Source organism: Patiria miniata, unplaced genomic scaffold (genome assembly GCF_015706575.1).
Source record: "Patiria miniata isolate m_02_andy unplaced genomic scaffold, ASM1570657v1 HiC_scaffold_16, whole genome shotgun sequence".
Classification (NCBI taxonomy): domain Eukaryota; kingdom Metazoa; phylum Echinodermata; class Asteroidea; order Valvatida; family Asterinidae; genus Patiria; species Patiria miniata.
Genome location: NW_024037054.1, coordinates 4,428,089 through 4,444,375, shown reverse-complemented (window position 1 = coordinate 4,444,375; position 16,287 = coordinate 4,428,089). Strand labels below are relative to the sequence as shown.

General features: G+C 40.8%; 1 protein-coding gene across 1 annotated transcript in view; it reads right to left on the bottom strand.

Annotated features, from left to right (window-relative positions):
- The window catches only part of LOC119722720 (USP6 N-terminal-like protein), a 59,182-nt gene that overhangs the window by 14,467 nt on the left and 28,428 nt on the right, over positions 1-16,287 (bottom strand). Inside the window, exons 6-8 of the mRNA XM_038192988.1 lie at positions 4,151-4,231; positions 2,766-2,873; positions 578-736 (exon numbers count right to left, since the gene is read on the bottom strand). Of these exons, the coding sequence (XP_038048916.1) occupies positions 578-736; positions 2,766-2,873; positions 4,151-4,231 (348 nt within the window). The remainder of the gene's footprint in view (positions 1-577; positions 737-2,765; positions 2,874-4,150; positions 4,232-16,287) is intronic.

The following is a 16,287-nucleotide window of genomic DNA, read 5'->3' as shown; positions in this document are numbered from 1 at the left end:
AGCATTCGAGGATCTCAATTTCAAATCAAAAGTTGCTGAATCATGTTTTGAATTGTTTTGAATTGCAGCTATACGCGATGTCGCGCACTGATCCGACGGACGAATTATAGCAACCGCACACGCCTGTGCGTCGTGCCAATGCTTGCGCGCGCTGCGCGGAATAACAAAACGAACTACTAATTTAAATTTTCCTACGGTGCGTCTTAAGATGCACCGTTAAAAAGGCCTTCTTTCGTTGATTACTTCAAAGTGATAGCTTGCCAGAAAGAATAATTTCACAGGGAGTTTAGTCCACTTACTATCTTTCAACCAAGTATGTTTTTCAACAATAATACGCCAGTTACTTTTTCGGATGGCTGCAAATGATGGACTATAGCTTTACCCAATTTCCAAAATTCTAATTTTATTCCCAATATGATTTACTGTAGTTCAAGCAACCTATCAACAGATTCCTTCAGCCACCATGTTTGCTTATACTTTCTTTTCTTTTTTCTAAAAGTAGCTTGTAGTTGTTGAATTCCATTTTAAAAAAATTGACAGACTACATCAAAAATAACTGAATAGCGAGGTGTCTTACCGTATTATACATGGAGTAGGCAGCGAGTATATGGAATAACGCCTGCTGTTTGGTGCCATACCGGTCACGGAACATTATATGGTTCCGGAATGTTCTGTTCACGTCCAGATCAATCTGCCGGATGTCCGGCGAAAGCTTGCGCGCTCGTATCCGCATCCTCTGTGGAATACGTAACAAAATTGGGTCAGAAATCACAGGCAATTGACATAATTTCCTTCAAACAACTTTTCTTTTTTATCCCTGGTTGGGATTTCACTGTTGTAACACTTTCTGTCACACTTTGTGTTATGTTTGAACATACAGGGTGAGTAAAAAAAAAATGCAATAAGGCCAAAAAAAATAAGTCTCCGGTTTCTGGTATGGAGCTTGCCCAAAAAGTGGTGCGGCGACGCGGCTTTTTTTTTTTTTACCCGATTTTTTTGCTTCAAATGTCGGCTGATGACTGCAAATGGTGCCCGACTAAACTTTAGCACAATTATATGGGAGTCCAGAGAGGCCACATAAAGCTTATTCTCGATCGTCACCCCATCTAAAAACACGTTAAAATCGTGCAGCAGCAGAATTCCAGTCAAATCAGTGAGTTTGGCGGTTTTGAGACATCATCTATCATTGAAAAAAAAAAACTTTTTCATTTTGCCGACGCGCATGGCTACGGCGACGCGCGCGCATACCAGAAACCGGAGATTTTTTTTATTTGGCCTAATGCAAGGGAGCCATTTTTTTTTTCTAAACCAAGTTGAAGTTTTGAACTTTGTAAACTTGTAAGAATGACATATTTGATAGTAACCTTGTGTGTACAAATGAAGTTAATCGCATTTACCGTTTGTCTTTTGTGAACCTTTTCATTGCGGTACCTGATTTACATTTTTGTCCACGAGGCATCAGAATTTTGCTTAAGAGCAGAAATGGTACAATAAAGACATTGAAACACAGATTTAAAACTGACTGAACCTTAGCTCAAGCTTTATTTTTTGGTTTTAATTCTTTATGTTTATGCAAAGTTTCTCTGGGCTATAGTATAGTTACTGTGTCCTTCATTGTTCACATAATTGGCGCTCTGCCCTCTACTTGGCAACCCTGCAAGGCAATGCATGTCTCAGCTCTAGACCTCATGGAAAGAACGGCTCTGGGGGACACCTTTGTGCTCTTATGCAATTTTTAGATGCGTCGTGGATAAAAACATATATCTGGTACTGCAGTAAAAAGGTTCACAAAAGACAAACGGTAAATGCGATTAACTTCATTTTTTTCACACAAGGCTACTACCAAATATGTCATTCTTACAAGGTTTTGAAAATTCAACATTTCAACCTGGTTTTGAAATAAAGACGACTCCTTTGCATAATTGCAGTTTTTTTTACTCACCCTGAATTCTTCAGAAAAACAAGAGGCTGTGTACAAGCATAATAGTCCCCCCCAGACTTTGTATGTTTTGGGGGCTTTGAAAAGTGCAGTAACTTGCACTTAAAGGGAAGATACAACATTTGCAAACATAACAAAACGAAATGATCGAATTATCACGAAATACCTTACTGGATTGATAGGGAATGACAGTCTAAAACATTCTGTAAAATCGTGGCTCCTGGTTTGCTGTAATTTTCAAGAAAAACAGGATTTTTCCAATGCTGGTCGGCCGACCAGCGTTGGAGAAAACTGGCTTTTTTTCAAAAAGTGCTCCTAATTTTTCATAATTAGTTATTCCGCGTTTTCTTTGCAATTGATTACACACCTGTAAAGGGGTTCAAACCTGCTAGACTGATTTTCTTACCTTACAATTCCGCAAAGTTTATAAATTGCTCTGTTTCATCTTAAGTGGGTCAGGGAACCAGACTACAAGAACATGATTGGTTTTCTTGGTTTTTCCAGCATCTACAAGCCCAAATCGTGAAACAAGTCATTTTAACAATATTTGCTATAACATACTAATCCTCCAAATCCATTTATTTCTGAAAATTGCAGCAAAAGCAAATGTTGTACATTCCCTTTAACAACTCTCCCTTGTGTGCCGTGGCCTCGTGGTCTGGAGCATTGAGCTCCTGGTCTGCGAGTAAATCTGTAGGTTGTGGGTTCGAGTCCAGCCCGGGGTTGTGGTGCGTGTGCCCTTGGGCAAGGCACTTTATCACTCATTGCTCCACCCCACCCAGGTTAGGTAATAAACACCGCCAGGATCCAAGAAATGCCTTCTTACCTCGTACACATTTGGCTGTTCGGCTTTGACTTTGTTCAGGTCTAGTAGAAGGGCCCAGACGACGCCCCTCAGTCTGTCAGGGATCCCCTTGTAGACACGCCTTGACAGCTGAAAACGGCAAACAAAATAACAGGGGGGAAATGTATAAGCACTGGAATTACAGTCCAACGGTATCACATATGTGTTGTTCCAATCTCTGACCTTAATCCGATCGTCCTAATTACCCACAGCACTTTTTTACTCAACCCCAATTTTGGACATTTCTCAAAACTCGGTTTCAACTGCGACTTTTACCTCAGGCTCCAGATTAACCCTCCTAAGATGAAGTCAATATTCAGAGCAATATGCGAAACCCTTTAAAAGCCTGTACATGTAGGTCAGTTTCAGGTGAAGGGATAGACCAGTAAGTAACGGTGTCACACAGAGAGTCACTGCACACACAGAAAACATAGCATGGTGGATGGCAGTACAGCGTGGCCCAGTCTGCCTGCTTGCCCTGAGCTTAACCACACAAAAGAATTGTGGAAGGATTTGAAGTGTCATCCATACTCCACAGAAGAATACCTCAAAGGAATTTGAAGTGTGGGCGGCTAACTCTATGGGCAAAAGCAGTTTTGCAAAACTTGGAGGGTTGTGAAGTGCAGAAGACGGCTGATTTCACGAAACTCGTCTTATCTTGCGACTAATCTTAGGACTTCAGACATGTCCCCACTTTAAGACTGATCTCAGCTAAGACACATTCTAAGATCGATTTCACTAAACCCAACTTAAGCAAGATGCATCAAACCTAGCAATTCGATAGCTGTTTCATGTTTGTTTTTACCGCTTGACAAAACAGTCGTTGAAAAGAAACGCGCAAAGCCAATTTTCAAATCTGTTTCTACAGCGCTTTTCTTCCTCGAAACTGTTACTCTAAGCCGACACTCGTCTTTAACGTCAATGATTTCCAGACGATATATACAAATTAACGCACGCATTAATGGGATAAGACGACCCCCAGACCGATCTTAACTTAAGACGAGTTCAAACGTTGCTAAGGAAGTTAGGAAGTTGAACGTGTCTTAAATTTGGTGAAATCGATCCTAGAACGAGTCACGAGTTAAGACGAGTTACCCTTCCTAAGACGCTTAGTATTTCGTGAAATCGGCCCCAGGAGGGACAATATATGCTGAAACCTGCAAATGAAAGTGCAGTGACAACTGGCCTCAGTTTATTGTGATTTGATGCTCAGTAGTAGAAAATGCACCAGTACTGAGTCTGTTTCTCCAATATCCGAAGTCTGAAAACCGTGAAACTGGAGCTTGACGCCAAAGCTGACGGCATTTCAAAGGTTTGAAAAATGTACCGGACAGACCTCGCTTGCCTTGGGTTTTCAGTAATCTCACCTTTTCACTGGGATAGTATCGTTTCCAGTCCTTCATCATTTTCACCCATTTTTTCGTCCTCTCTACTTCTTGCTCCCGAAGCTGTAAGAAAAAAAAATGAAGAAAAAAAAAAGTTAAATGCAAAAAATTAAAAATGCAAAAGTATAATTTGTAGCTGATGCTATGCACTGACCCCTCTCTTCATACCAATGCAGTTGCGTAACAATTCAGCGTGCAAGTTGACCTGAAAAACCTGCGAGATTTTACGAGAATACAGCACATCTGGGTACCATGTACAGGCTGAGTCAGAATGATCTGGACCCAAGTTCACCATTTTTTTCGGTGGCAAATAGACAATATTGAGGAAAAAACTGCGTGTTTCATGATTATTACCTTGTCTTCCACGGGAATTTTGATTTTTTTTTTCAAATTAGTGGCTGTGGTGAGGAGTTATGCCATTTTCAGTAAAGTGGCTAATTTTCCAATCTACACACGGAATTGGTTTTGCCTTTTTGTTAAATGTGCCAATAACTTCAAGTGAGTCAGTCACCATGACTAGGTTTTCATTTGTTATTACACTGCTTCACATCAGTACGCGATTTCAGTAAATTTGTTGAACCATGGAATCGTGGACAGAGTGTTTTTTAGTGTGTGTTCCTTACTAGCGCTTTTCTTCAAAATGGTACAAGGGATATACATGAAACTTTCATGTCCAAAATACCAGCCTATAACATATCGCGTTGGCACTTGTTTTGATAATTGCTACATCTTTTTAATGTTTTTTTTAGTTTGGGTCCAGATCATTCTGAATCAACCTGTAAAGGATCTACAACGTGTGTTACGTCCTATTTTTTACATTTATTTTGGGTCCTGACTAGGCCCATCTGATCAAAGGCAACAAATGGGTATTTCAAAAGTAAAGAAAGCATCACAATTTACTACACATTGAAAGAATTGTGAATTGATGACTATTATAAAATTAAAATTGTTGACATCAACTTCCGTTCAATCGATCAGCAGGATAACAAGAACAATTCAAACACGGGAGTCTGTGGCTAGACTAGTCAGTGTTTGATATCGAGATGTTCACTTAAAAAGTGAACGTGGACTGGCGAGACTTACACGCTACCATGTATATCCACATGGTACCAGTGATAACATTCCCTAAAACATCAATGCAATTACAAATTTAAACCACCATTACCAATCATACCGTTTCACATTGAAGATGGCAGATCTAAATACTAGTGATCTCTATTAGGGCCATTCTTTGGTCACTGTGTGACATAAAATTGGGCTCGTCTGACTTTTGAAGCTTCACCCTTGTTAACTGCATCTGACATATAACTTTCACTGATTCATCAGGTTAGTACTTTTTACTCCCTACCTCAGAGTATAGTTTCTACTTTCACAAATTGTGTCAAAATATTAGGAGGGGTCATCAAAGTTTGATCACGTGTGTGACATCAGATGTAAAAATGGTATCCGGCCCATACTGGAAATTCACGCTTTTCTCCAAAGTTCTAAGGACACACCCATACGTGTACTTATTTTGGAGTAAGACTTGTCTTTTGTGATTTTACAGAATGCATAAACCATGTACACCCTCTGCTTTTGTTTTACTAAATTGGGAATTGTTCTGTGGTCACGTGTGTGACATTTTGATCGGTCATGTGTGTGTGACATTTTGTAATACAATTTTTTTAATTATGCACGGAAGGACCAACTTCTGAAACGTCTGAAGATAATCTTTACTTACTAGCAACACTTTTGTGACAATGATCATGTATTACATCACATACAAAAACAATTCCCAAAAAACTTAATTTAGTTTCAATTTCTGAAGAATCACCCAAAACGTCAATGCCATTATCACAACATTTAAACCTTCTACACCCTATGTGTACTTTTCTCAATCACTTCATCGCCAATCATATCAGGTGGGAATATGGCAGATCTCAATCAGCGACTTTTCGAAATGACAACTTCCTAAAACTAGCTTCAGTGTGCAAGCGAACAGTTTCCAGGGAATTGGGCCAATGCGTAGGGCATACAACATGTGCGTGCAAGTTTCTTGCATTCGTCCCACCGGGTGCTGTTGACGTCCATGGTGGAACAGTTGACGTCCGAGCAGGAACAGAAAGTCTTGATGTTCGGCTGATTCACGTAAGGGATGACAGGGTTTGTCTATTTTTAACTTATCATTCCTGTCAGTCCCATGGCAAGAAAATTCCTCTTCAGAACACATATAAACATGTACTTGTCTGAAACAATGCATGTAGACTAATTCGGCGAACAAAATTAGTAGCTATTTTGAGGGAGAACAACGTCCGTGCATATGGTCTTAAACGCAAGGTGCATGCGCATTTTGTAAACCCATTGGTCTGAGGAGCCCAAATTGCATGCGTACTGCCTGAGCGCGAGCCTCATTCCACCTAAAAAATGGCTCCTAATTTTGTTCACCGAATTAGTCTATCATTGCAGATGTAAAGCTGGCCTCAGGTCGACCTGCGATTTGCTTGCGCCATGACGGAACCATCAGCATCAAGCAGAAAAATAATGCTCAGGTCACAAAACTGAGAAATTGTGTGATTTGCTTGAAGCAGGCGGCATCCCGACGCAAAATAATCGTAATCATGCTCATGTCACCCACGACGTGACGATCCACCACGATTCCATATCATCGACTGTCATGTGACTTCCTTAACAATAAGGGTATAAATAATGCTTGGCCGGTTCGGCTTGAGCCATTATCAGTGCGCATTCCCCTGATTCGGTCTTAAATGTAAGTTTGTATTCCCCATTCACAAATACCTTTGAGGCAAAAGTCAACACAAGTCAAAAATTATACATTTCCAACGATTTTGTGTTGAACAATTTTACTTCATTTTTTTTAATCACCCCTCTAGCTATGGTATGGAATATCCTTTTGGGAGTCGTAGTAAACAATCTCTTTATACGGTGATTGACGCGCGGGTGGTGCATACTGCCTGATGATGCGTAGAACGCGGAGCGCCGGTGTAGTGTGCTGATTGGCTACACAATGAAGGACGATCTTGATGTGCGCACGACGTCGTTGTAGAAGTTAAAATGTTTCTACTCTTGTGACTGTTGATTTTGTTGAGCGCCGACTAATGCGGATCATCTTAATATCGTCACAGTTACACTCTGGTCGCAAAACAAAAAATTGGCGACTGAAATGTTCAGAAAACGGTCGTAGCTCAGATGCAGCTTGATCCTGAAAAGTCAGTCGCCGACTGATCTGAGTCGTTGCAAGGTCGACCTGAGAGCAGCTTAACATCCTTCATTTCTGAACACTTTACAGAAACAGAAGCTCAACGTGAAATTCAATTTACAATGTCAGAATCGCCAAAAAGCAAAATTGCAAGTGGACAAAAGCTCATCGGTGCTTACAGAAATGAGATCTAAGACAGTACAGGTACATGCAGATGCAATGAATGTATTTCATTTCTTGATTCATTTGTACTTCTTGATGGCAAATGGTCTCCGTATGCACAAGGGCCCACTCATCTGTTAAAAAGCGAGAGTTGGGGAAGACCACTGGGAGGGACCAGTTTGCATTGCTGACGACGCCGGATGCTCATGCGAACATGCAACTGGATTAATTGGACACACTCAGCATACCAGTACTGTCAGGCACCAAATCCATAAGCAGAGGGCAACTTAAATGTTAACAAGGTTAAGTACGTCAACGTAAATCTACGTGTACATGTACAGTACTTCAATGTGGCCACAATTCCTAGGGAGAACACGACAAGGGAAATGTCAGTTTAACTTGTGGGAGGAAAACCTCCGATGACTCAAATCTTGAGGAAAACCCAGGCTATCACATCTGACAGTCTCTGTCAAAGCTGTGTACAGTGAGAACAGTACGGAGTCCTACAGGTAGCATGAACAGTTCAGGATGAGTCACCAATAAGGAAACCCAAATGGTACCCCCTATTGTCTAAAGAAGTTCTGCGGGTAGCGTGTTCAAGATCTAGGATGTAAAAGCCCAATTAACAAGCTTTATTTCAGTAAAAGAATTGTTCATATCGCTCATGTACTTTTCAAGTTATGGACTTTTAAACACAAAAACAGTTTTATAATTTTGCCCACGGATCACATTAAAGGTAAGTGATATTTCGGCAAAACAAAAACAATTCACATATCAAAAAAACAGAATAGTCTCATAACCATGATAACTGGCACTTGTCACACAAGATATTTTTTTTTTTTTAGAATGACAACATACCAGGCTCAACGATTTCACAGGATGTTTTATACTATTATGTACTAACAGTTTTGTTTTTGAGTGTTGCAAATGATCTTATATGCCTTTAAGAGCCAATATTTGTGTTGCCAAATTTTAAAAATTGGTCACATTTCAATGCCAATTGAGCCAATTTCGCCGACATTAAATATATGTTTTTATATAATTTAGAGATTTCGAAAGTGTGAAAGGCCCTTCAAATCTGGAAGGTAATCCTAAAAAGAATAACTATAATTAATAATAATTTGGGGGCTAATCATCCTTACTCATAGCTGAGAAGCTGAATTGCGAAGGACGCGGCTAGAACGTGGTCGAGGTGAAGGCACGTATTGCACTTTTGGCAGCTGCCATATGAACCATGTGTATGACCATGGAGCACTTATTGTCAGTGCTACGCAGTTCTGTTTCATTTTGTGGATAAAACCTACATGTACTTACACTTGTTTCACTAACTGATGCACCCATGAAAGATAATTGTGTGACTGAAGCCGGTTCTATACCCGCAGAATGCAGCAATTTCTCCTGAACAACTCGACTCATCGTGTCAGAAAAACAGGAACAGTTTAAACTGCCAGTGACACGCAATCCTGTCCAATTCCATTTCGGTTATGGCATGATCAATACGAAAGTTCTAATGTTTGTTTTCAACTATATTCCCTTGGGATGGTTCAGCGATTCCATTTTTTTAGAAAACAACTGGTCAACTTGTGACACATGCAATTATTGGGCGCTCTTAAAAGCGAGAGTTTTCAGTGCGTGAAATGTGCCGCAGAGAAACAGGATATCGGGTTGGTCGACGCAGAGGAATGTGGATTTCTAATGAACTTGAAATTGGTTCAGGGGAGAACAAAAGGGTATTCCTTGCCGCTGTCCATTAAAACTTTTAGATCTATTTTGAAACTGATACTGTTTAAGGACAAAAACAATCTTTTTGTTCTGCACAGTTATTTTAGTGAAAAGATTTGATAATAAACCGTTATGGTCGGCAAATGATAGGTTTCAACAACAGAGGCAGATAAAATGTTTGAAAAAGGGGTTTGACCATACACTAGTACCCCGTCAAATTCTATTTTTTTTTTTTATGTTTATTTAAATTCATGTACATGTACACTACACATGCAAGTCCAAAATTTCACTTAATATACATGTATACTAAATGCATTGACATGACTAACATGCAAAAGACTGCATAAAACACATACATGTAGCTACATGTACATGTACAGGTGTATAGATGTACATGTATATTTGTGACCTCAGAATGTGTATATTATTGTAATACTGGTTTTCAAAATTTCTGTTTCGATAATTAAGCTTTGTTTTGAAGTACGTGTACTTTTACATGAACTTCAAACTACATCCAAAGAACAGAATTGTGTGTAAAACCTCTACATGTACAGACCATTTGTTTATGGAGTAAATCGAGGGGTGTTTTTTTTTTGGTTCCCCTTCCATTTTCCTTTGTTTGTACATTTTTTGTTAGCTCTCATTGGTTTTGTACATGTTTTCCAACCGAGGAGTCCTCGATTCAGTTTCTGCCCCCTCCCTAAAAAATGGCCCCCATAAAAAGTTTGCGGGCCCCCCCCCCCTGGAAATTTGACATTCGGAGAAAAGCACAGCCGTATGAATTACCACGATTAGCGGGAATAACATAATGCGCGATAACTTATTCCGCGATTTTGAGCGTATTTTTCATCACAACCCTTTGTTTTCGCGAATGGCTTGTTTATTTTAATGTCTGTGGAAAGCAAATAGTGGTATTTATTGTCTAACAATAACCATGATATAGGTTTTGAATAGCGCCCCCGTGGGAAAATGGTGTCCAGCCCCCCCCCCCCCCCCCCCCCCCCCCCCTTTGATTTTACAGAGGTAGGGTATCCGGAGAAAAGAACCCGTCTACCTTTCAGCACAGATTAATTTTTTTGGGTGCCCCTCCATTGTAACCTCAAACCCCCCACAAGCCCCCCTAGGATGAGAACCCTGGCTACGCCGCTGTTTGACAGTCATTTGCAAAAGTCGTTTCTGCATGGTCAGAAAACCGACCAGATAACCGTTGTGATATATGTGACCAGATGAACAACTGTTGACTGCTGTGATGTGGGATATGCCGTTTTTAACCCCCTCGGGGCGCATATATACATGTATAGCACCCCATGCGCCCCTTGGGTGTTAAAAACGTCATATCCCACATCAGAGCAGTCAACAATTGTTCATCTGGTCACATATATCACAACGGTTATCTGGTCAATTGATAAATGTATTAATGAAAGTTGATCAATTGTTTTGTTTTTTTCACCTATACAAAATGTGGACCACTTACAAGTATGTGTGAATGCACATGTACGTCCTGGTGCAAACAATGGCAAGTAATATTATTTGTGCATTCTTCCCATACTTTGTGTACCCATGTGTGAAAACAAACTCCCATTTAATTGTACAAAGAAACCCATTTGGAGAAGGTGACCTCCACTCAGTACCATTTTTAGTGGTTCCACAACTGTGAAGTTTACTTTGCAGTCACCTTTGGTTGGGAGGACATGTTTCCATCAGATCGGTCAACCATATGTATTATTGTGAGCGTTGCAAGCTTTGAATTCTGAAACAAGCACTGTGATAAGGGCCCAATTTTTTGGCTCTGCTTAGAGTAAGCGAAAAATCCCTGCTTAGTATAGCAGAAAATATAGTGCTTATAGTAAGCCTGTTTCACAGGTTAGCGAGGAATTTTGGCTTCAGCGCATGCGTACATCCCATAACTAAAGATTCTGTGCTTACTGGTTAGCACAGAATTTTGCTGCTAGCGCAGAATGTTTCTGCTAGCGCAGTTAGCACAAAATGGCGATCGTAAGCGCGGAATGCTGTGGTTAGCAGTGCCGTGAAATTGGGCCCAGCTTTAAGCTACCTGTAGTACATGTACATGTATTAAAGAGTGCTCGGTTATCATCTTGCACAATATGTGTACAATGTACTAGGTAGGATTTAGGTTAGGCTTGGGCAATATTTTCAATTATACCATACGGTAACAATATGTTTTTGATACTGAGCAATACCGAATGATGTTGTAAAATCCCAAAATACCGAAAATCTCGGTACGGAATTTCAACACCACATTATTCTCTCCAAAAAATGTGGCCAGATGTGTGCAAAGGACCTTTACAAGAAGAAGAAAAAGTTTTTCACTAAAATTGAGTTTTTGAACCATCAAGTGGAGATTATTGCAATGGACACCCGCAGACTGGACTCTCATTACTTCAATGAGCATGTGACAAGGAGTAGAAAGTAATGACAACGTTAAAAAAAAGTTGTCCATTTTAACCCAGTTTCACGGTGCTGTAGTCATGGTAGTACTCGTTCTCGCTACTCGTACTCGAGTACTACTCGATTACTTTTTTTGAAGTACTCGTACTCGTACTCGAATGTCAAAGTACTCAAATGTCAAGGTACTCGTACTCGAGATGATGGTACTCCTACTCGGGCAGCAAAGCACTCGCACTCGACATGTCAAAATTGTACTCAATCATCCAAGTACTCGTACTCGAATAGCAGTACTCGAAAAAAAAATGGCATAGCTTGACTTACCACTGCCATATTTTATCGACACTTTCTGTTTAAAATGGTTGATGCTTGCGGAGAAATTGAAGTTTCCCGATATTCCTCTGTGCACATCTAGACAAACACATTGAACAGCTAGCCATGAGTGGGTCCGTATATTGGTCTGACTGGGCCTGAGCCACTTACGCACAACCATTTGCCATATGGCTGTATTCGGAAATAGAAGTACCGGTACTCGTACTCGGAATACAAGTACTCGTACTCGTAATCGGAAGAACAAGTAATCATACTTGTACTCGGAGTTACAAGTTCTTGTACTCAGAGACCTGTACTTGTACTCGGAAGAACAAGTACTCGGAAGTACTCGGAAGAACAAGTACTCGTACTTGTACTCGGAAGAACAAGTACTCACACACGTACTCAGTAACCTAAATACTTGGCAGTACTTGGTACTCAGAAAAAAGAACTCGACTACAACACTGCAGTTTCATTAAACTCACCAAAAATGTCTGTGACCAGGGTAAGGCCTCAAAAACCTCGGAGTGTGCGTTTCCCATACTGTCATCATCAGCTTCGGACATCTCTTGATCCAACTCTGTCATGGCCGATTCGTTAACATACATAGGCCAAAAGTGAAGGTCCTCGTGCACGTTTGTGTCGTATGCCTGTTTGATTTGCTTCACAGAGTGGAAGAGTTTTTGTTTGAAGCTGTGGAGGTACATTAAGCCCGCAAAGTCGAGCGGGATACTCAAAACCCAATTCTTACGTTGTACTCCTTGAGGTATGATTGAATAATGATCCAAATCTTAGAAGACACACAAAGTGTATGAAGGAAGTTCAATAAAAATCCTTGTGAAATTGAAGCTGATATGGTACATCCAAAGTTTCCAACATGTGGAACATACATGTAAATCTTTGACAGCGCACCACAGCAGAGCATCACTGAATAAGATCCGTTCTTGCGTGTTTCCAGAATGACAAGCAGTACTCCTGTTGACAACTTGTGATCCTCACAAAACAACAACGAGATTTCACCACTTGAGTCAAACACCACACTCAGAATCTGCACACAATTTTTTTCCCTGTCAATCACTTCAAGGTGTCTGGTATTGTGAGGCAGCCAGTTAAACATCCATTTGTTTGTAATCTTTCTGGTAAGATTCCATGTAGAAACACTGAACTTTGTCACCAACAGAAGAGTATTTCAGCAGTATGCAAAACAATCACAAAGCAGCTCCAATTTCAGTTAAACATCGGTGATGCGATCCAACCAGATTGTTATGACGTGCATGTCAAGTCATCGTGGTGACTGTGCTAAGGCAAAGCGCCCTCTAGGTACAACTGTATGGGACGTCGGCTATTATCAGAGAGTTCCCACATGGCTGCAATGGCGTGGGCTGTCCAGCACGAAAAGACCAAAACAGAGACCCTTGGTGGACTGTACCCACTGGCCTCCGATGAAGTTCATGATGGCCTAGCAGCCTGTAATTTGTGACATCCTACATGTACGTCTGTCCTCACCGCCATGTTGCGTTGTCTGGTTCCGAACGTCAAGAAGCTACGCTTGCCGCCTGTGCCTCAAGAATAGTGTGTCACAAATCGCACTGCCTTTTGCACACTGTAGAAACGTTGGGGATGGGGGGGGGGCAGGAACAAAGCCCCAGCAAGTTGTCAGAAACCAGTGACTCACTTGTGAATGCGGAGTCAATGGAGGAAGTGCGGTTACCGGTGCCGAGGCCTGAGACTAATTTTCGTTCTGCCTGTGCAGGGCCGAAGCACTTGCACTGCGCAAACACTGGTCGTCCAGCCAAGGGGTTTCTCACTGCTTAATATAGGACATCGTCGGCACATTTCAGTCTCCACTGTTTCAGCCGACGAGCCACAAGAACGGGGTGCTTCACTCAGGCTGCATGACGCATAGAGTATAACAAGCATTGGCTTCTCTCACGAACAAATGGTTGGCGGGGTGTAGCCAAAAACTTCCACGTAGACAACTGACAGATAGCGTGTGTTCATTGTGTAGTACCGCGTCATGCAGCTACAAGTTGTACAAAGTCTCCAAATCCCCTGCCCTGATCCCCCTACCCTTGGGAAGAACTAATAGCTTCCTTTAGCTTGCTGATTTCCTCTGCGACATGGACTCATTTGTGGCTTTAAAGTGGAACTGCAACAGGCTTTGCCAGATTAATGCTGGATTTCTGCATATCAATACAGTTATTCCTTTCAATCTTTATACAGCTTACACGTATAAAACATGAGGGCTATTTAGTATGACATAGGCATTATTTTATTTTTACTACCGCAGTAAAAGACAAACGAGCACATTATCTTTTCTGTGCTCAACTTTCATGAATTTGGCTTCTCTAGAAAGTGTGTCTTTATTCCTTAGCTGCTTCAGTTCAGTGTACCAAAGGAACTAAAATGAGCCCACTATTTTTTAGCTGCGGGATAGCAGCTCAACAAATCATCATGTCTCTCCGTTACTCCATTAGTTAGTTAGTTAGTTACAAACGTCAACATTGTCTATTGCTACATATTTTGACCGATTTCAACCAAACTCTGTCAAAAGTATCAGTAGCCCAAGCCCAACATGTCACATGACTAAACTTGGGTCAAAGGTCATCATGGGGTCACCGGGGTCAAAAACCTGATTTTTGTTACTCGAAACACTACTCTTTCCAGAAATTACATGGCACAATCACGTGACTCATGCAAGAACACGAATTTGTTGGCCCGCAGTATCAGAGATATTTCCGATCAAGTTGTTTTCTTAGTAACTACATGTACAGGGTGTATACAAAAAAAGTAGTAACAAAATAATGGATTATTATGTCAAAGAAATGAACTCGAACACTGTTAAAGTGGCTCCATCTTAAAGGGTAGCTCATTAGCTTCCCCCATTGATACATAATTTGCATCTCTTCAGTCACGGATGACCGAGCACCGTTGAAAAGGCCAAAAAAAACCTATTCCAAGAAAAAGTGGCGAGTTAAGCTGTCTGAAGAATTTGGTGTCGATGTGGACCATGCCAGTAGGTTGCAAGGGCGTATGTTTTAGGTGTTGTTGCTTATAAAATGGTACACCTTGTCGTCCATAAATAATGAGTCATTCCAAACAGGGGTGTGAGTGACCACTGATAAAAATAGCTAAAAACAGCTGAAAAAGCTGAACTTTGGAAATCTCCTATACTTTTGTACACAGTAAGTGAGGAAAAAAGCTGAAATCCAAAACAAAAAAAAGCTGAAATCAGCTTTAAAGCTGAGTTTTCACACCCCTGCCAAAGGTTTTGTTGATTGAGCCCGTTCTCCTTTGTTCCTACCGTTACTTTTTTCAAGCAAACAGTGATCGTGCGTGAGTTTCAATGGAATGCAAAAGAGCCATCAAACAAATAAAATATCAATCATTTCATTCAAAAAAAAAAATAAAGTGCAAACTACAGAAAGAACAGAATGTTATATAACAATTTGGCAGCAGACTATTTTTGATACCTGGGCAGTACGATTCTACGAAACTCAGACACTGTATGTCTGCAACTCTTAGACCTATCTCATATTTTTGCTAAGAAGTTTCCTGAATCTTCTGTAATCCTCAAACGTACAGAAAACCTACATGGCAGATTCTATGTACTTGAATTTTCAGAAGGGCAAAAAGCAATAGGTGCACACACATGTGCATCTGAATGCAACATGTACAAATATGCAAAATCTTTCAAAAGTTCTCAGTGGATTTTAGAAAATCTGGGCGAGAAAGAGTTAAAATAAAAAACAAATGATGCGAGGCGCATCCACCAAGGAGCACGTCAAACTTCAGCCTCGGTGGTCGAGTGGTGAGACATCTGCACTAGTAAGCAGGAGGTCGTGGGTTCGAGTCCCACCCGAGTGATTTTTTTTATCTCACAATCACTCAAGGGAAACACTGAGTGTACAGTGTTTGTAAAAAATACGTCGGTGAATTAAGGCAAAACCAAATATTGAATTTACATCACCCAGACGCAAACTCCATCTTGTAAAAACTTCAGTCTGTTAATCATGTTAATAAAAGTTGAGGGTTTATTATACAGCTGTGTATAAAGCCACCCACGCCTATAGAGCTGAGTATTTTTAGGATGACCTGCGCTATAAATAGTTACACTGATCTGCAATGGCTTGGACAAACTGTACAGTGACAGCTTCCACGTACTGTATACTCCACCATGTGAAAAGGATGTACGGATGACTCACGGTTCTGCACCTTATTAACCTTACACCTCCAAAAAACCAGGAGTGGGACTCCAACAGTCAAGTGACGGGAGCCCTCTTGTGGTCAGATCATGAAAGGTTCATGTTGTGCACTTTGT